Source organism: Monodelphis domestica, chromosome 2 (genome assembly GCF_027887165.1).
Source record: "Monodelphis domestica isolate mMonDom1 chromosome 2, mMonDom1.pri, whole genome shotgun sequence".
Taxonomy (NCBI): domain Eukaryota; kingdom Metazoa; phylum Chordata; class Mammalia; order Didelphimorphia; family Didelphidae; genus Monodelphis; species Monodelphis domestica.
Genome location: NC_077228.1, coordinates 134,525,616 through 134,546,190, shown reverse-complemented (window position 1 = coordinate 134,546,190; position 20,575 = coordinate 134,525,616). Strand labels below are relative to the sequence as shown.

Here is a 20,575-nt window from a genome sequence, read left to right as displayed (position 1 = left end):
CGAAGTCGGACAATCCAAACTCTCTCCTTCCTTTCTTCCCTCCCCCTCCTGGAGCTGACAAGTAATTCACTCTGGATTATACATATATTATCATGTAAACCATGTTTCCATACTATTCATTTTTTGTAAGTGAATCATCTTTTAAAAACAAAACCCTAAAATATTTACCCAAATAAATAAGTGATAAATCAACTGCTTTGAAAAGCATTTATTGGGCATTTACTAGGTACTAGGCACCAATGGAAAGTTTTGGCCTCATGATCCAACACATTGGGGTTTCCCCTTTCCAGGCAGAAAAACAATGAGGTTATCAGAAAAATCCAAACATTCCCTTTGAAAGCACTTTTCCATTCCTTCTCATACATTCTGGCCTGGGACACTTCTTGGCTAGTTGTGTGGCCCTGGTCGAGGCCCTTAATCTCCTCCCCCTTGCCTGGCCCTGAAAGCTCTGCCTCTGCATCGGTGTACAGTATGGATTCTAAGAGGGAAAGGATGGGTTAAAAAAGGGATCCTCAGCCATGGGCCTAGACGGCCACAAGCCAAACCTGCCACTGACTCTTAACAGACCTTGCTGGCTCTAATTTTCCTTCCCAGAGTCAAGAATTACCTGGGGGCAAATCCCCGCCCCTCTTTGGGCAACTGCCTCCTTTCCCCATCGAAGGACTTAAATAAAAGCAAACAAAACCCTCCCTTTCTGGAAGGGTTAAGGATAGGTCCTAAGGCAGAAGAGTAGTAAGGGCTAGGTAATCAGGGTTAAGTGATTTGCCCAGGGTCACACAGCTAGGAAGGTTCAGAGGCCACATTTGAACCCAGGACCTCCTGACTACCCACCAAGCCACCCTGCTATCCCTTTATCTTTTAAAATCGTTATGCTCAAAACCGAACTTGCTATCTTTTTGTCCCATCTCTTTACCCAGGCTCACCACTGAGGTGTCCTCCTGAATACTTCCCATCAGGATCAGGTAGAATAAAGTCCCTGGCACACGCAGACCCTCTCTGTGTGCCCCCCTGTAGAGCCCCCTCCTGGACCCTGCCCCTTGCCCTTGTCCCAGGGTGGGCTCCCCACTTCCTCATCAGCTTCCGGAGGGAGGGCAGGGCCAGCCTTTTCCCCATTTGTGTCCTGGAGCATCACAGCTGCTCAAAAAATGTCTAAGGACCTTGTCTCTACCCTCACCGCCTGGGTCTGCCTGCTTGGATCCTGGGCGGATCCAGACACCCAGGTGGTTTCCTTTATTCATTCATTCGTTTATTCATTCGTTTATTCATTCATTATTTATTTGTTTATTAACCCTTACCTTTGGTCTTGGAGTCAATTTTGTGTATTGGCTCCAAGGCAGAAGAGTGGTAAGGGCTAGGCAATGGGGGTCAAGTGACTTGCCCAGGGTCACACAGCTCTGAAGTGGCTAAGGCCATATTTGAACCTAGGACCTCCCGTCTCTAGGGCTAGCTCTCAATCTACTGAGCTACCCAGCTGCCCCCAATCCCCGTGTTTTCTGACCCTGCGGATGAGACAATGTGGAAGGTCGGAAAGGCCTTCCCCGTAGTCGCTGAGGCCTGCTTTAGGGGCTTATTCCCTGTAGCCCACACACAGGCTCTGACTGGCCCATCCAGAAAACTCTCAGGAGGCCCTTCCACTTGATTAACTGCAGCCCGGAGTCCTAGGGTAGGCCTTGGGCCTTGGGCCTTGACTTCCTCGGGAACTCCTTACCCTAAGGCAGCCCACGGATAGTGATAGCTCACCTGAGAAGGCGCCCTCCAGCCTCCCCCACATCTTAGTGGCCTCAGGCCTCAGCCTCGGCCTCCTTCTGGACCTCTTCCCTCTGGGTTATCCAAATAACCCTGGTCCAGGAGAACCAGGACCACCGTGGGAGTCCCCCTCCGCCCAATAGAAAGCCTCCAAAACACAAGGGCCATCTTTCCCCCAGACCCTCCCCCACTCCTCTATCCTCTTTCCAAAGCCTCAGGCTCCTGCTGCCCTCCTCAGAAAAGGTCCCCCCCTCCTCCACCTGTTTTCCCCAAGGCCTCTCAGTGATCTCTGGATTTCAAAAACTCTTCCCACCTCTCCTCGCTCTTGGGGGGGGGGGTCCCTGAAAATGAAGGGATCATTCCCCTCCTTAGATGATCAATTCCTTGAGGGCAGGGACTATTTGCCTCTTGAATCTCCAGTCGAAGTGTGTACAGGCAGCAGGTACTTGGAGTTTAAAGAGCACAAATGCACAAAAAGAAGAATTCGCTTAGTGATTCATCAAGACATAGATTGGAGCCACGATCCACTCAATCCGTTTGCTTTCTTCCTCCGGCCAGGGACACTCTTTTCCTGTTTCTGAAGTTCCAGGAGCTAACTTGTGACTGCCTCCCTATGGTATGTAGCCTCTTCCCCACCCCCATTGCAAGGCAATGCAAAAGCAAGAGAGGAAGAAATCCTATTTATTAGATGTTTTAAGCTCACCTCTTACAATGACCATTTCCTGCAGACAATGGAGGGAAAACACAGATGAAGGAAATGGGCAGTGAAGAAAATAAAACTTCTCGAAGTCTTTCTTACAATATCTTCCCCCCAAAGGCTGACACTGCTAAAGCAGTCTTTAAGAACTACATGTAATGGCCCAGAAGCAAGTGGAATTATAACTTCATTCAGGTTACACAGGAGAAGCATGTTAATTAGTTAAGATCATGTTCGATTCTTGACATCTCTTGTAGCTCTCCAACTTGGAATCTGTGCAGGCAGGGACAGCTTCTAAATCTCCTTAGTCTTAAGTGAAATAATTCAAAATATAAATATAAAGGGAAGTAATATACATTTCTGTAAACTATTTTTAAAGCTACTATGAAGAGCTCTCCTTTGGCTCATTAATCCAGTTTCACTTGCCCCTTCAGATGTCTCTTCACTCTAGAATAGGGACTGATAGTATCATCCATCACAAAATCATAGAGCACTTTTATCCAGGAGTTGTAGTGGGGCAAGGTGTCATAATATTCTGCTGCTATTTTTTTCACCTGCAGTAAAAACAAGACAAAACAAACACACATACTTAAAAAGATAACTCATTACAGTACCAGTGCTTTATATGATGAACTGTTCTTGATAAAAATTCCTTTTTTTGGGCTACTAATGTGTTATTTTTTAACTTCATTTTTTTAGAATATTTTCGCATGGTTAGATGATTCATGTTCTCTCCTTCCCCTCCTGGAGCTGATAAGCAATTCCACTGGGTTATACATGCATTGTCACTCAAACCCATTTTCATATTATTCATATTTCTAACAGATATTTCTATCTTTTGAAACCAAAACCCCTGATCATATACCCATATAACCATGTGATCAACCATATGTTTTTCTTCTGCATTTCTACTCCCACAGTTCTTTCTCTGTAGGTGGATAGCATTTTTTCTTATAAGTCCCTCAGGACTGTCCTTGATCATTGCACTGCTATTGGTAGCAATCTATTACATTGTTGATCCAAATTCTAAAATGTTGTCCTTTATTTTAGGGATTAATGATTCCAATGAATCAGGCAGAGTGCAAAGCAGGCTAGACAGACCTAATGTGAAGGTTCACAACTTGCTGAATTCAAAGTTGTTTGCATCACCAGAGTAAATGTACTATAAGAAGACTCAGATCCAGCCTCTTTGGCAAAAAATGGGGGAAGGCAGGTAGAGGTGGTAGAGTGGAGTGGTGAGTAATACCACACACACTTGCTAGTCAGTTATTAATTCTGGTATTACAAGTATGACTTCAAATTAAGTTACTAGTAAGCACCTAGAAGGAAAAAAAAAAACCTGAACAATGATTAGGTCTGGAGTTTCTGATGTTTTGGCTTTGTAAAAATCATTATTTTTTCTATAAGTCTTTGCCCAGATACACCTAGCCCCTGCCCCTACCATACTCAGAGTAAGCACAAGGGACTATTTTTCATTGTATTTTTGTGTCCCTTCCCCAGTGCCTTCCTTTTCCATAGTAGGCCTTAACCTTCCATGTTAATTTGAAAACTCATGAGATTGAGTAGGATAAAGGTTTGTTTGACTGTTGGAATGATGATTTAATGTGATCATTTCAATTTCTTAGAATTATATTTGGATCCCAAAATAAATACCATCAAATAAAAAGTACACCAAGAGAATTCAATAAGGCAAGAGACCATGAATTATATGGAAAAGAAGGTAAGAGATTAATGTACATGTCCAACAGGGCACAACTTATAGGCATTACTAAACTACTTCAAATGGCTCCTCTTCTTCACTTTCAGTTTGCCAGTTATCCAAAAGTCCTATAAAACTTTCTCTACAAAGGTGTAAAAGTTACCTGTTCTTTGACAAGGGAGGAAGCTGCTTACAGAGTCTTAAGAGTAGCAGAGCTCAAACTTGTAGGTCTCAGGATCCTTCATGGTCTTAAAATTATTGTGGATGTCTAAGCTTTTGTTTAAGTGGATTATGTTTATCAACATTTGGCATATCATTAAAAGATAATACAATTTTAAAACTAATAAAATTAAATGGAAACATCAAATTATTATGAAAATAGTGTTAATCTCGTGGACCCTGAAAGGGTCTCAAGAATCTTCAGACCACACTTTAAAAAGCACCAATCTTGGGGGTATTTACTCTCATGAAAAGGTCACAACACAGAGTTTCCTGCCATTTTCCCTCTATAAATTCTCTGACAATGCATGGATCTTGTATGGAGCCTCTTCAATTAGAATGAGACAGGGCAGAGACCATGGCTCTGTATCTCCAGCACTGAGCATAGTACCTAGAAAACTCTTAATAAATGCTTGTTGGTAGTTAGACTTATTAGAAAAGTATTAAGCCCCTACCATGTGTATACTAGGTTGGGAATAGAGAGGAAATAATCCTTACAACAATTTTGAATAAATTAAAAACCTTTACAAATAGTAAAACACATAATTTAAAAATTTTAAGCCTAAACAAATCTGCCCTAGGTGATTCCCAATTGTTCATTAAAAGAACTGAGGATCAAAAATATAAATTGAGTTTCAAATATGTGATCCTGCCTGAAATTCACTAGACTATAGGAATAGAATAGCAAAGTTTTGATTGTGATGAAAGACTCCAAAATTCCTTAATTTTAACCTTTAAACTGAGTTTCAAATATGTGACCTAAATTTTTATGAAACAATTCTCAAAGTATTTGCAAAATTTTAAATTATAACAATAAGCCAAAAGAGTAAATTAAAATGATCAGATCACTGAAGTCCATCTCCTAACTTCAAGCTCAGAGCTCTTTTCATGATATATTTTTTAAAAATTCACCAAAATTAAGATCTAGTTCTACATCTGAAGTAGTGACATGACCTTGAGCAAGTCTTTTAGTCTCCACAGACTACATTCTCTTCTTTGTGGGGAAGATCAGAAAAGTGCCAGGAAGTCTGCTACTATAACTGGGAGAGAAGATAGGACAGGGTAGGAAATTAAGAATCCTTGTTGCTATTATTGCCTTTTGTGACAATCAAGACGAATCTAAGTGCTAATTCCACTAAGCTAGACCAAGTTTCTCTTAGTACACAAGGTCTATAGATGACAAGAAAAGTGATCTTTCTCAGACACTTTCAATTCAAAATGTGTTGAGCTTTTCCAGTTGAACCATAAAGAAAAACAAAAAGAATTCATTTCACCCACTAAGGAAGAGGAAACAAAAGTACAAAGCTAAAAGCCAGGCTCCACACATTTACTATTTGGACTAGCACATGGCTATAATGACAGAGTAGCTACATAATGGTGTTAGATTACACTGCAATAGCTCAGTTGTTTCAAGATTTTGCCGGATGGCAGTCTCTAGGTTTAAAAACAAAACAAAACAAAACAAAACAGGAAAAAACTGTCACTACAACTCATCTTAACGACAGAAATCCCCTCAGCTTTAAAGCAAGGGTAGAGAAGAGAGAAAATGGAGCCAAATTTTAAGTTGCTTCCAGGGAGTCCAGTTATGCAGGACAGTGCCCCCTCTCTGTAAAAAGAGATCGATTAGGCAGTAAAGAGAGTCAAGTGAAGTAACATCAGCTAATCCAGACTTGCTATTTCTGAACTGACTAGTCTTTGCCTAAAATGTGGCATACTGAAATAGATTCTACAGATGTTCTAAATACTTTGACTTACAGATGTTGCTCCCTTTCCTTCGGAAATTTTCCAGGACTCAGAACCACGTTTTTTACCCAAAATGACAGCTCCTCCAACAGTCTAATCTAGTCAGAAATGATTATGACTGGTGGAGCTCAGGAATTCCTCAGTAAGCTCAGGCCATCAGATACTTTACCAGCAGAGGAGAGGCTCTGTTACTGTAGTGGGAAAAGTGCTGGATTTGGAGGGAAAGGCTGGAGGTTCAAAAGCCCAAGGTTCAAATACCAGTCATGCTAGTTGTGTGATCTTGGGCAAATCACTTCTTTGAGTCTCAGTTTCCTTATCCGTAAAAGAGAGAGTTGAGGGGGCTGTTGGGTAGCTCAATGGATTGAGAGCCAGGTCTAGAGACAGGAGGTCCTGGGTTCAAATCTGACCTTAGACACTTCCCAGCTGTGTGACCCTGGGCAAGTCACTTAACCACCATTGCTTAGCCCTTACTGCTCTTCTGCCTTGGAACCAAAACTCAGTATTGATTCCACGACAGAAGGTAAAGGTTATTAAAAAAAGAGAGTTGGGCTCCATGACTACTAAAGTTGCTTCCAGTTCTCAATCTTCTGAGCCTAAATTGGCCTTTCTAAAGAAAGGCCTGTGTACTGTTGGTACTTTAAGAAGAGGAAATGCTGGCTTGTCACATCAGTTAATGAAAACAATGTGCCTTGCCAAAGTGTCCCTCTTTTTTTTTTTTAACCCTTACCTTCCGTCTTGGAGTCAATACTGTGTATTGGCTCCAAGGCAGAAGAGTGGTAAGGGCTAGGCAATGGGGGTCAAGTGACTTGCCCAGGGCCACACAGCTAGGAAGTGGCTGAGGCCAGATTTGAACCTAGGACCTCCCATCTCTAGGCCTGGCTCTCCATCCACTGAGCTACCCAGCTGCCCCCTAAAGTGTCCCTCTTTTTAAATCTCATTGAGAGTATTATTCTCTTGCTAGTGGCAAAGGCTAGACGCTGTAATTGCATAAGCCCTACTAGAAAGACAAATTCCTCACTGATCTTATCTGAGTGAACTCTTCATCACATTTAATTTGGGTTTAAAAAAATAGCTAAGATTATCAAAATCTATTTGATGCTATTCTTGTCCAAATTAGGTAAATCGGGACTAATCATTCTAAATTAACAACCTTAACAAATGGGAAAATACTTACCAATGGAAGGTTCTTTCCAGGAATGCTGGGGAAGTCATGATGTTCATTATGATAGCCTACATTGAAGGTAAAGAAATTAAGAGGTCCATAATAGGAAAAAGTCTCATGTCCTTTTAGAAACATGTAATGTTCAGCTATGAAATGTCCAGCAATTGGGTGCAAACCTAGTCCAAATACTGAACCAGTAAACACATAGACAAGAGATTTGATTCCAAAAAAATAGTAAATGAAAATGTCAAAACTTAATTGAAGCAACAAATTGATAACTTCCAAATCAGAAATTGGTTTGGGGTTGATGCACATCGGTCGGAAAGCATAAATGATAGGCTGAAGAATAACCCATATAAATTTTCTAAAACGAGTGCAGAAAAACCAGCCTTCGAAATCAGTAGGAATATCCACATCAATGCCATCTGCTCCTAGGTAGCGATGATGATCCATGTGGTACCTCTTGAAGGAAACAGAATATGGAACTCCAAAAGGAAGATTTGCAAATATTCCAAACCACCGGTTCCAAAGAGCCTTGTAATTTCCAAATGCGAGGTTGTGAGAGATCTCATGAATAGCTAAAGTCATTGAATGACTAATGCAGCTTCCAAAGACATAAGCCCAGAATATGACCCATTTCCAGTCCAAGTCTTTTACTAAGTAAACGGCAACCATCTGTACAAGGACCATCGAAATCACAATCCATATCAAGTTGTAATTTGGTTTCATCAAAGATTTTATTTCTGGATACTTGGCTGTGGAGATAAGAAAAAAAAAGTGAAAAATAGTTCAGTAATCCAAACTATATTAATTCCCACATCCAAATTTTCAAATTATACAGAATTTTGTCTTTTGTCAAAAACAAACTTTTGGGCTCGGTGTAGTGTACACAGTCTGGCCTGGTGTCAGGATATCTTTGTTTTAATACTAATAATAGTAGGAAATAAAAGAATGTTTGTCATTTATGTACTTTTTTAATGTACTTAAACACTCTTATTTGATCTTCTCTTTACTATTTATATAGTGCTTGTGGTTTGGAAAGCACTTACAAATATCTCAGTTGATCCTCACAACAACACTGGGAGGTAGGTGCTACTTATTTTACAGTTTGGAAAATACAGGAGGCAGAGGTTAAATGACTTGCCCAGGGAGTTATACAGATCTCAAGCCTCTGCCTCTTCTACGTAAAGTAGTGATGAGTTACAAATAAGGAAATTGGGTCAGTACTTTGCCAGAATCAGAGGTAAGATTTGAACGTGGGTTTCTTCTGACTCAATATTCTTTTTACTATGTGGAGTTCAGTCTGTGTAACTTTAAGCAAATCAATCAAATTCTCTGAACCTTTATCTGCAAAATAAATAGAATTGAAATAGATTATTTTTAATTTTAAAAAATAATTCTGGCTCTAAAATTGTGCTTACTTATGATTTCAGGAAAACATTGTAATCTGATTTGTTTTGATGTTTGTCTTCTGTGCTCAACATATAATCAGTGAGTTTCAAAAAAAATATTTAGTCAACAAAGCAAAACAAAACATAAAATATCTTTGCATTTCAAGATGGGTAGACTCGTAGTAAAAGGCAATTTTTGTAGATCGAGAATGAGAATTGTAAAGACTAGAACAAGACTATACTCCTATTCCTCAATTTTCACTTTCCATTCCCCATCCTGATCCCCAAGAGCTACTTCCTCTAACTTCACATAACATAGTTGACAACTTTCCTTCAAGTCACTGAAAGTACAATGGAGAGGACATTAGACCATTAAAAGAAATGAATTTTTCACATTAATCTGGATCAAGATGTAGGTTAGATTTGGAAGCGGAGAAAAATGAGTTTAAAGACTTGTGTTATATCTATTTTACCTAAAGCAAGTTTCCTCAGGGAAAAAGATTGACTTAATGGACTCTAAGGTGTCTTCCAGCTCTAAATTATGATCCTATGATTTGTAATAATATGCATTATTTTTCTGAAGGATAAACAACAACAACAAACTCTGCTTTGAAGCTGAATGTAGTGACTGTCTTTGGCTTAGTGTGGCAACAAGGTTTTCTCAAGAGACCAGATCTTTCTGAACAGAACAAATCTAGAGTGCTCTAGGGAACCAAATAGAAAAATTGATTTTTTTCTGAACATAGAAGGACAGAAGAACTAATTATTACTCAGATAGTGTTTCCTATGGCATGTTAGAGGAGTAAAAAGATCAGGCAGAAGGCTAACAGGTCACAGGACCCAATAGAGTTGGAAGAGCTTCCTTGGAATCAATCCAGTTTAATGGTTTAATTGGGCAGTTGAAGAAGCTGAGATTTAAGAGTGGTGAAGTGACTTGTTGAAGGCTTTATGGAAGAAATACCTGGCAGACCTCAGCCAAGAAGTGTTGAATTCTGGTCCAAGGCTGCTGTGGTAGAAGTAGAGAGAGAATCTAAACACTTTGTAGAGGTTCAACTGAGGAGAAAACTTGGCAACAATGGCAGATGATGGGGAAAAAGGAAGTATTTAGAGGAGTTGTGTTTTAGATATGTTGAAACTATTTTTAACATTTTGACAAGGAAAAAAATCAATTAAGAGTTTGTGGCTTTATTATATGTCTCATTCCTTATTTTGCTGTTTACTTTTGCAAGCTGGGTAGCTCAGTGGATTAAGAGTCAGCCCTAGAGATGGGAGGTCCTAGGTTCAAATCTGGCCTCAACCACTTCCTAGCTGTGTGAACCCGGGGCAAGTCACTTGACCCCCATTGCCTAGCCCTTACCACTCTTCTGCCTTGGAGCCAATACACAGTATTGGCTCCAAGACAGAAGGTAAGGGTTTAAAAAAAAATTATACTGCAACTAAAAAATCTTTTTTATATCTCTCATCCTCCTAGATACATTTTAGGCTCTTTTAGGTAAAAACCAAGACTCAGTTACCTTATTATTAAGCAACAACAACAACAACAATCTTCTGTCTTAGAATTGATAATATCTGTTCCAAGACTGAATACAACCAGTAAAGGGTAGGCAATGGGGTTTTAAGTGACTTGCCCAGGGTCACAAAGATAGGAGAGTGAAGTGTCTGAGGTCACACTTGAACCCAGGCCCTCCCAACTCCAAGCCTGTATATCTAGCCACTGAGCCCCCTTGATGTCCCTTCAATGTATTCTTGGGAGTTAAGCAATATCAAGTGACCAGCAGAGACTTTTAGAAAACAGAGGAACTGACTTCTAGACTTGATTATGTCCTTCCCTTACCAACTGATTTCTCAAATTAGCACAGTGCCTAGCAAGTATTAAGTGTTGATTTCATTTAATCCCACCTTCTACAGGAAGTCTTCACAAACTCCTCTTAATTCCAGCACTTTCCCTCTTTTAATTATTTCCTGCTTATAATTTGCTTCGTATATAATTATTTGTGTATTGTCTTCTCCATCAGGCTGTAAGCTTGAGAGCAGTGGCTGTCTTTTGCCTTTAAAAAACAACCCAGCACTTAGTATAGTGCCTGGCACATTAAAATGCTTACTGGGCGAGGGATTCTTCCCTCAGTTTCTAGTTTTCCTGACTGTGAAGATAAAGAAATTGGGATTTATGGTCTCTAAATACCCTCAGGCTCGCCCATTAAATAATCATGCATAGGTATGAGAGTATGCTGGGCTATCAACTCAAACAAGTAACTTCATGTTAGGGCGCCACTAAATGTCCCTTTAGACAAGCTCCAAATTCAGGTGCTGGTACACCTGGGAGATGCTGATAAAAGCAGAGTACACGCCCGTTTGTTTTCGGTCTCTCTGGTTTGACACTTGTCACTACGGGAATGGCGGCCCCTATTTTGAAGCTCCTGGAAGATCGCTATCAGGAAAGCATACCCCCTGCTGTGGTCAGGAGGGAGATGGCCAGGCCCCAGAAGCACTGCAACAGTCATTATTGGGTAGGGATGGAAGGGCGGCGGGATCACCCTAGCACCAGCAGAGCATCAATTTAAGAGACCGGCTTAAGAGTCAAACACATTTCATTTGTCCCCCGGAGACTATCGCTAATCTCTGGGGCAAGGCAAAAAAAGGATGTGTGTGTGAGAAGGCCCAGTAGCCCGGGCCCCGCTCCCTCCTGCTCGCGCTCCCTGAGTGGAAGCTCTCCGCGGGAGGGGGTGGGGGAGGGGAGGAAAGAGGGATGGAGAGAGGTGGAGGCTCCCGGACCGCTGCAGGGCCCGCCCTGGGTTCCGCCCGCCTGGATCCCCTTCCTCTGCACTCCCGAAGGGCTCAGGGAAAGAGGCGGATGGAGACAGCGAGCAGGTCTCGGGAGGGTGCCCCTTCCCTCCCCCGGCAGGCAGGGCTGGGGCAGACGGGAAGGGGGGGGGAGGGATTCTGCGCAGGAACTGGGGTGCGGCTGGTAACGGGCCCCAGTCCCGGCAGGACATGCTCTATTCCTGCCCCTGCCCAAGCTCAGCGCAGCCCAACCAGCCCTGGGGGCGAGGGGAGGCATATAACGGGCCCCGTGTGGATGGCCTTCTCACCTAGGATCTCCCGGCGGCGGTCTGCGTGAGGCTGATCCGTGTAGACCCACTCGAAATCCTGCCGAGACACACGGGCTCCCATCGCGGCGGCAGCGGCTGCGGCTGCTCCCTCGGCCGCGCAAGCCTTCCCCTAGTCCCTGCTGACCGCGTGCCAGAGCAGGATACGGCTCCTCCCGAGAGCGGACGGGCTCGTGTCTGACGGCAGTAGGAGGCGGAGGAGAAGTTCCCAGCAAAAGAAGAAAGGGCGGAGGTGGGGCCGAGGAGAGACACGCAGCACCGCCCAGCGTCCCGGCCTGACTGACTGGCGTTGAGGCCCGCCCTGCCGATCTGCCCCTCCCCCGGAGGAGCGTGCACGTAGCTCTGCACCTCCCCCACAGCCAGGCCAGTACCGGCCGGCATTTCTGCCTCCGCTCTATGACTGGAGATCTAGTCAGCTCGCACTGAGCTGACAGGAACCACCGTGGAGCCCTTCTTGATCCCCGCCCTTCGCCCTTTCCCCAGAACTACTTCAACGTCCTCTCTCGTATTACCTCGTGTTGGGGGCTTCAAGGATCCTTTAAGAGTATCGCTTCACTTGATCCCTCACACCACCCCGGGACATAGACGTTATCATTGTCCTTTTTACAGATGAGGAAACTGAGGCAGGCCAAGGCAAGTTGTCCAGGGGTGAGGGGTGGGGGGCAGGGTTGGCCCTTGGAGAGGGGATGTCCGAGGTCGAATCTGAATTCCATGGCCAGAACTTCACTCACTCCACCACCTGGCAGCATGACTCTCTTTACCCCTCCAAACACTAGCGTGGAGCAAGGACGATTGCCTTGATTTCCTCTCTCATTTATTGCAACTGAGACTCCTGAAGGACACGGCCGCTGATCGTTTATTATAACTCAGCCCACAGCAGTACTCGTGCTTAATAAATGCTTAAAAAACAAAAACAAACCCATTTTAGAATCAATACTGTGTATTGGCTCCAAGGCAGAAGAGCGGTAAGAGCTAGGCAGTGGGGGTTAAGTGACTTGCCCAGGGTCACACAGCTGGGACGTGTCTGAGGCCAGATTTGAACCCAGGACCTCCCGCCTCTAGACTAGGCTCTCAATCCCTTGATACCTCCCAATAAATGCTTACTGACTTGGCACAGCGCCCGGTACATGCGGTAACATGAACACCTCCACACTGCAACTGGTGTGCCAGGGCAGGAGGTGCACACGCTTTGTCCCCGAAGGAAGGAAGACTGATTCTGGGGCCCCTCAAGGCATAGACTCTCCCAAGCCCTTTGGGAAAAGAAGCGTCAGAATTTGAAACTGCAGGCGGAGTTAGCAGGGGCCAGGACTGATGCAGGAAGGACTGGTCGTCGCAACTGCTGCTTTAATATTTTTTAATGGAATCTCTTTATAAAGACTTTACTCAGCTATCTCAGCAGTCTGCTGAAAACTCTCCCCATGAGGAAGGCAACGACTCCAGCTGGATCAACTGGGGAAAATGCAGAAAACTGAGGCAGATTCCTGATAATTTAGGCAAAAAGGCCAGCTCATTTTGGGGTTCCTTTGTTTATTTCTAACTGTGGGATCTGGAGAGCAGTTTATCCGGATTGGCTTTTCCCCCTCCCTTTCATCCATCTTTTTTCTTTCTTCCTTTAAAAAAAATTTTTTTTAGGAACGCTTCCTCAAAAACTTAAAACTCCTCCCTTTCATCTTAGAATCAATACTCAGTATCAATTCCAAGGTAGAAGAGCACCAAGTACCAGGTAATGCGGGTTAAATGACTTGCCCAGGGTCACACATCTGAAGTATCTGAGGTCAAACTTGAACAGGAGATCTCTTGTCTCCATGGCTAGCTCTCTCTATTCATGGAGCCACCTAGCTGCTCCAGACAGCTAGCTCTGCCATTTTGTTTCATAATGTTCCCATTTTGGGGGTTATGGGATTGTTACAGGAGCCTATAAACATTTTAATGGCAGTTCTAGAGAGATGACTGCGTTGTAAATCAGTTGGGTTGGTTAAAAGTACCCAATGCCTTGGGTTTATTAGACTGCGCTCTACGTTCCTTTATTATAGTCTAATCATTTGCTTTGCATTTGGGTATTGTAGAAAAACCTTAGCCAAACTGTTGACAAATCCTTAGAGATTTCCATCATTCTCACAATTCATTGAAATACTGGAATTGTTCTGTTTCCCTGGCTTAGAAAGGCAAGATTATTGACTTCAGAGTATTTTTTCCCTCAGTATGGGGGGGGGGGGTAGGAACTTGTAATTTCAGGAATTTTTGGATGAAGACAGTAATCAAAAAGATTTTTTAAAAATGGGGGAAGGGGGGCAGCTGGGTAGCTCAGTGGATTGAGAGCCAGGCTTAGAGGCAGGAGGTCCTAGGTTCAAATCTGGCCTCAGACACTTCCCAGCTATGTGACCCTGGGCAAGTCACTTGACCCTCATTGCCTAGCCCTTACTGCTCTTCTGCCTTGGAACCAATATCCAGTATTGACTCCAAGATAGAAGGTAAGGGTTTTTTTAAAAAATAAAAGGGGGAAGGATATATTTGTACAAAAATATTTATACCCACTTTTTGTGGAAAAGAATTGGAATTTGGAAATGGAGGGGATTCATCAATTGAGGAATGGCCGAGCCAGCTGCGGTATATGGTAGTGATGGAATACTATTGTGTTGTAAGGAATGATGAACAGGATGATCTCAGGAAGAGCTGGAAAGACCTATGTGAACTGATGCAGAGTGAGATAAGCAGAACCAAGAGAACATTGTTCACAGTAACAGCAACATTGTAGGACAATCAAATGGGATAGGTGCTGCTACTGCCAGCACTACAGCGATCCCTGAGGGACCTTTACATTTTTTTAAAACATTTTTTATCAATTAATTTAGAATATTTTCCCATGGTTACATGATTCATGTCCTTTCCCTCCCCTCTCCTGGAGCCCGCAAGCAATTCCACTGGGTATTACATGTACCATTGTTCAAAACCTATTTCCATATCATTAATATTTGCAATATAGTGATCATTTAAAGTCAACCTCCCCAAGCATACTTCCATCGAACCATGTGATCAGTCATATGTTTTTCTTCTGTGTTTCTGCTCCCACAGTTCTTCCTCTGGCTGTGGATAGCATCTTCCTCATAAGTCCCTCGGAATTGTCCTGGATCACTGCATTGACACTGATGGAGAAGTCCATCACCTTTGATTGTACCACAGTGTGTCAGTCTCTGTGTACAATGTTCTCCTGGTTCTGCTCCTCTCACTCTGCATCAATTCCTGGAGGTTGTTCCAGTTCACATGGAATTCCTCCAGTTCATTATTCCTTTGAACACAATAGTATTTCATCACTAACAGATAACACAATTGTTCAGCCATTCCCTCCCTAAGGCATTTATGACAGAATGCAATCCACTTCTAGAGAAAGAACTATTGGAGTCAGAATTTAGGGCAAAGCATATGATTTTCCATTTTAATTTATTTGGATTTTTATTTTGAGGTTTTGGCTTTGTGTGATTATTTTCTTATAAAAATGAACAATATGGAAATATGTTTTGCTTGATAATACATGTATAATAACCCAGATCCAATCAGGGAAAGGAAGGAAAGAAGGGAGAAAATTTAGATCATATAACTTCTGAAAACTTACGTGGAAATTTGTTATGTGTAATTGGAAAATTAAAAAAATTAAATGATTAAGTTAAAAACTACTTTAACAAAAGTATTCTGTGGAATTTTGGGGTTTTAACCCAAGAGGGGTCCATCACACACATTCATGAAGTAACCTCAAGAGGAACCACTGTCTGAGAGTGCTAACTAGAGCACTGAGGACTTGCGTGATTTGCTGAGGGTCATTCAGCCAGTATGTAATAAAGGCAGGAGTTGAACCTGTGTCGGCCTGTTTCCTAACACTGCTCTCTATGGACTTTACAACAGTGCCCCCCCCCCCCCCAAGTGTCCAACCTTTTATTTTTCTTTACTTTTTAATTAAACCCTTACCTTCCATTTTAGAATCTATACTGTGTATTGGTTCCAAGGCAAAAGAGTGGTAAGGGCTAGGCAATGGGGGTTAAGTGACTTGCCCAGGGTCACACAGCTAGGGAAGTGTCTGAGGTCAAATTTGAACCCAGGACCCCCCATCTCTGGGCCTGGCTCCCAATCCACTGAGCCATCGGGATGCCCCCCCCCCCCTTTTTTTTAAAGGCAACTAATTAGTTTTCTTGGGCCAAACTGATTGGGGTTTAAAGTTCATGGACTGATGAGTGCATCTCATCCAAGAATGTCTAGCAGTACTTATAGCAACCAGGATGATAAAACTGAGGCTCAAAGAGGATTTCACTCAAGGGCATGTGAGTAAAAAAAAAAAAAATAGTATGGCCGGCAAGCTGGTCAGTCTGAATCTTCTGACTCCCAATGCAGGATTCCTTTCTCTGAGCCACTAAGTTTTTTCATCTAAGATTTCAACTCATCCAACAGTAATTACAGAAAGTTTTCTTTGACATTATCCTTGTTCTTGTTATTATTTTAGAATGATATTATGGGGGCGCTCCATAGGTCTGGGGAAGAAAGACCAGAAAGACCAGAATTCAAATGTGACCTCAGACACTTATTCCTTTTGTCTTTGGGGCAGGTTTTTTTAACCTTTGCCTAAAACTGGAGAAGGGAATGGCCAACCCCTCCTGTGTCTCTGCAAAGAAAACCCAGGGGCAATTGGTGTTGAAGGGTATGTCAGACTATGACTAAACCACAACAAAGAAAGAAAAAGAAGATTGTGTTCAAAGCTCTGGGTTTGGAAGATTTGGGTGTTTGTCGGGCAGCTACTAGCTGGGGACGCTGGGCAGTGGCTTGACTCAAAGGGCTGTAGATATGTATCTCCTCTCATCACCCTGCCCTTGTGGATTAGATCCTTTTGCTTCTGCTGTTAGAGATGAGGAGTCTGATAGTTACAAAACAACTAAGTGGAAGAGGCTGGACTCAAAGCTCCCTCATCTCTGCCTTAAGACTTCCGTGCTCTTTCTCTTTTTTAAAAACTACATTTTATTTTCAGGTCTGAATTCTCTCCCACCTGCCCTTTCTAACCATTCTCCTCTGCCACTCAAATTAAGTAATTATATGGAAGTAATTAAATACAAGATAACTGCCAGTTCTAAATTGTCTTTCATCTTATCATGACAAATGAATCTTAATCACACACAATCACAAATCTTTGTCGTTGCTGTGTGGTGGATTAGTGGAATCTGACTCTTTGGGATTCCATTTGGGGTTTTCTTGAAAAAGACACTGGAATGATGTGCTACTTTTTTCCTCCAGCTTATTTTATAGATGAGGAAACTGAGGCTAATAGGGTCAAGAGACTTACCCAGGGTCACAAAGCTCTCAAGTGTCTAGGTCAGTGATGGTGAACCATCACATTTTGGCAAGCATACCCAAAAGGGCACGCAGGGCCCTCCAGAGTTTGTTACTAGAAAGCCAGAGGGACTGTTCCCCTCCCCCTCTCCATGCACTTGAAGAGGTTCCTCACTTCCCCCACCCCTCTGCCCAGCAGCCAATGGGCCATTTCTTTCCAAATAGTAAACAGCCTATAAAGGAAAGGGAGCTCTTTGGACAATGAAAATAACTACTAATAAATGCTTTTTCTATCCACCCATCATTGCTTCATTATAGGTTAATAATAAAGTCAGTAAATGTTGGTGCAAATAGTGACATTTTTTCCCTTTGATTTTCCTATGACATAGATTTTGAATTACTTTCTAGTCACAAAGACAGATAATCTCTCAAAAATTAAGGATAACTATCTCATTTCAGTTTTTTCCATAAGAAATCCTTCACTTATGCAAATGGAATTTGCAGCATAGATTTGACTCTTATATTTGCAATCTCCACCCACCAGGGAGAGGGAATTTTAAAGCTCTAACTCACCTCATGAAGTTATTGTTCTGTACTGATAAACAATCTGGAATTTTCCCACTAGAAGATGAACCAGTCCATTTTCATACTATTAGTTTATTTTATGCTCTTGAGGATAGGAACGGTTTCATCCATACAGTATAAAATGTCACAAGGCATCTAGACAGCAGACTTCCCCTAGTAATGACCTAGTGATGACAGATCAGAGAGTGCTTTAAAATATTTCCTTTTCTCTAGTAATTTCTCTCTTCTCCATAAGTGACTCATTTTGGGTAAAATAATAATTAGCATTAAATAGTGCTTCAAGCATTTTACAAATATTAATGTATTTAATCCTCATAATAACCATGTAGAGTAGGTGTTGTTATCCCCATTTTCAGATGAGGAAACTAAAGGTGACAGGCGAAGTGAGGTGCCTGGTACCAGCCAGCTGGTATCGGAGGCAGAATCTGAACTAGAGTTTTCCTGATGACAAGTCAAGTACTCTATCCATTTAGGTAAGTGTTAAAAATGAAAGGTTGTACTAAATGTATAAAAAGGTGGTTGCTGAAAATATATTACTCAAGTCAGGATGACTTTTTATGGTAGTTTATTTACAAAAGGAGAAAGAGTGGAAGTAAGGAAATGAGAGAGAGAGAGTAGAGAATTACTCTGGCCTGGTCCGAACCAGGCAGGGCTTCAGAGGCCCCAGCAAAGGGAAGTCCAGAGGTAAACTAAACAAGGGTTCAAGCCACAAGGCCTTCTCCAAAAGGGAGGCCTCTCCGGAGGCCAGTCCCTCCAGAAAGCCAGGAAAAGGGGTCGGCCTTTCACTCACCCACATGGTAGTTCAAAGGGAGATTTTCACTCCAACTCCAAAGAACTAACTCCATAGGAAGTTGCTGCTGCTTTTAAAGACCCTTCCTTGTGTCACTTCCTGTGCCTTCCTCCCACATTACGTGGACTAATTGTAGCTTTAGCTTTGCTTGGGACTGCCCAGGGGCAGTCAGTCGATTCTGATCTGTTACTCATTAGAGCACAGGTGGGTCACAGACCTCCCCATCCGTAAGGATAAGTGGGGTGAATACACTTCTGGTGATTAAATCTAAAAGTGGCTGAGGGACAGTTAATCCCGCCTTCACATTAGCCACCTTGCTAAGCTTCAGTTTATGTATGTATGCTTGTATTTTAACACACCATGCATGTGTATGTAACACACACGCAGCACCATACTACATATAACACATGTGTGACACATGACACATTTAGTTATACACATAAGTGTTAAGCTCAAGAATAGAAAACATGAAATGATATCATGGAGAAAAACAATCACTGTATCATCTCACTGGGCCTCTAGTTGTCTGATGTGGGACAAGTCATTTAATCTCTGTGCATCTGTTCCTTCATCTGTTAAAATGGAGATGGGTCTAGCTCCCCATGGAGTTCCCTTTCTCCAATGAATCTATGGTCCCAGCTGAAGTCAGTGGCAACTCTGATGCTTTATGGCTTTTGAGGATCTAAACAGGGAATCCTGATGGTTCACTTGCAAATTGAGCAAAAAAAATAAATCAGAGATTTAGCCCTGAAAGGGGAAGTAAGAGGCCCCCAAAAGTACAGGGAACAAGTGTCAGAGTTGGAATTTGAACTCAGGTCCATATTAACACTTAGAATATATTCTTAAGGAATAGTTCATAAATATCTAGAATGGGAACTAGTGCTCAGAAACAGCCAGCATTAGCTACATGACAGACTAACTTCACTTTTTTTTTTTTTAAACCCTTACCTTCTGTCTTGGAATCAATACTGTGTACTGGCTCCAAGGCAGAAGAGTGATAAGGGCTAGGCAATGGGGGTCAAGTGACTTGCCCAGGGTCACACAGCTGGGAAGTGGCTGAGGCCAGATTTGAACCCAGGACCTCCCCTCTCTAGGCCGGGCTCTCCATCCACTGAGCCACCCAGCTGCCCCCTTAACTTCACTTTTTTAACAACATTACTAGATTGATAAATGGGAATGCCATAGACAGCAGCATACCTGGATTTTTACAAAACATTTGACAAATTCTCCCTATTTTTATGTACAAGATAAAGAAATATGGGCCAAGCAATAGTGCCTCAGATAGAATTGGAACCATTTAAACGTCCAGACCTAAAGAGCAGGCATTAGTGTTTCATCTTCAACCTAGAAAGAGCTTTCTATTGGTGCGTTGCTCTCTGGTCAGGCTGCACTTGGCTGAGTGGTTTAACATTTTTTGGCACAGAGTTGGGCAATGCTCATCAAATCTCAGGAGATCCAAAAAGCCCGTAGTAGTCTATAATGAACCGATTAAGAGGGATAAATGTAAACTTACAAAAGGATTTAAAAAATCAATCTCACATTGGAAAAGTAAGACTAGGTAGCCATTCATGTGAGAAAGAGCGAGGGTTTTATGAATTAAAGTGACTCAGTATAGAGCCATGGCAGCCCAAATGGACTCAGGCTGTGTTACCTAATTGCCTTGTATCTAGGATTAGGAAGGCGAAAAGTCCTGTTATCTCAGAGCTTTGTTAGGACCTATCTAGGGTATTGTATTCCATTCTGGGCACGATTTTTGAAAGGACTGACAGAAGGTAGCGGGGATAGTGGAGGGCAGGCCTCAAGTGCTAGAAGCATCAGCACAGAGCTAGAAGAGACTGGAAAGCATCTAGTCCAACCTCTTCATATCATGCCAGGACTGGCTAAGGGAGTTAGAAGATAAGAGAGGACTTGGGCGGACCTTTACTCCTAACTCTTAGCAGCCTGGCTTCCAAACTCATTGGAATGAAGCTACTCCATCCAGTTATCATCATCTCATTATCGAATCTTACAGCCTTTACTCAGTCTTCATGCTTCTTGCCTGTGGATCTCTCCTGTCCCTGATGCCCTTCTCTTGAGGTTTTATGATGATGCTCTCACCTGGTTCTCTTCCTATCTGTCCAGTCCTTCTG

The 20,575-nt window shown here is 42.6% G+C and overlaps 1 protein-coding gene across 1 annotated transcript; it reads right to left on the bottom strand.

The window, feature by feature from the left end:
* Positions 1 to 2,411: 2,411 nt before the first annotated feature.
* DEGS1 (delta 4-desaturase, sphingolipid 1) lies at positions 2,412 to 12,241 on the bottom strand. Its single transcript, XM_001367859.5, has 3 exons — positions 11,747 to 12,241; positions 7,279 to 8,021; positions 2,412 to 2,997 (listed from the first exon to the last, which is right to left on the bottom strand). The coding sequence occupies exons 1-3, from the start codon at positions 11,826 to 11,828 to the stop codon at positions 2,851 to 2,853; spliced, it is 972 nt and encodes a 323-aa protein (XP_001367896.1). The 5' UTR covers positions 11,829 to 12,241; the 3' UTR covers positions 2,412 to 2,850.
* Between the last annotated feature and the right edge of the window lie 8,334 nt (positions 12,242 to 20,575).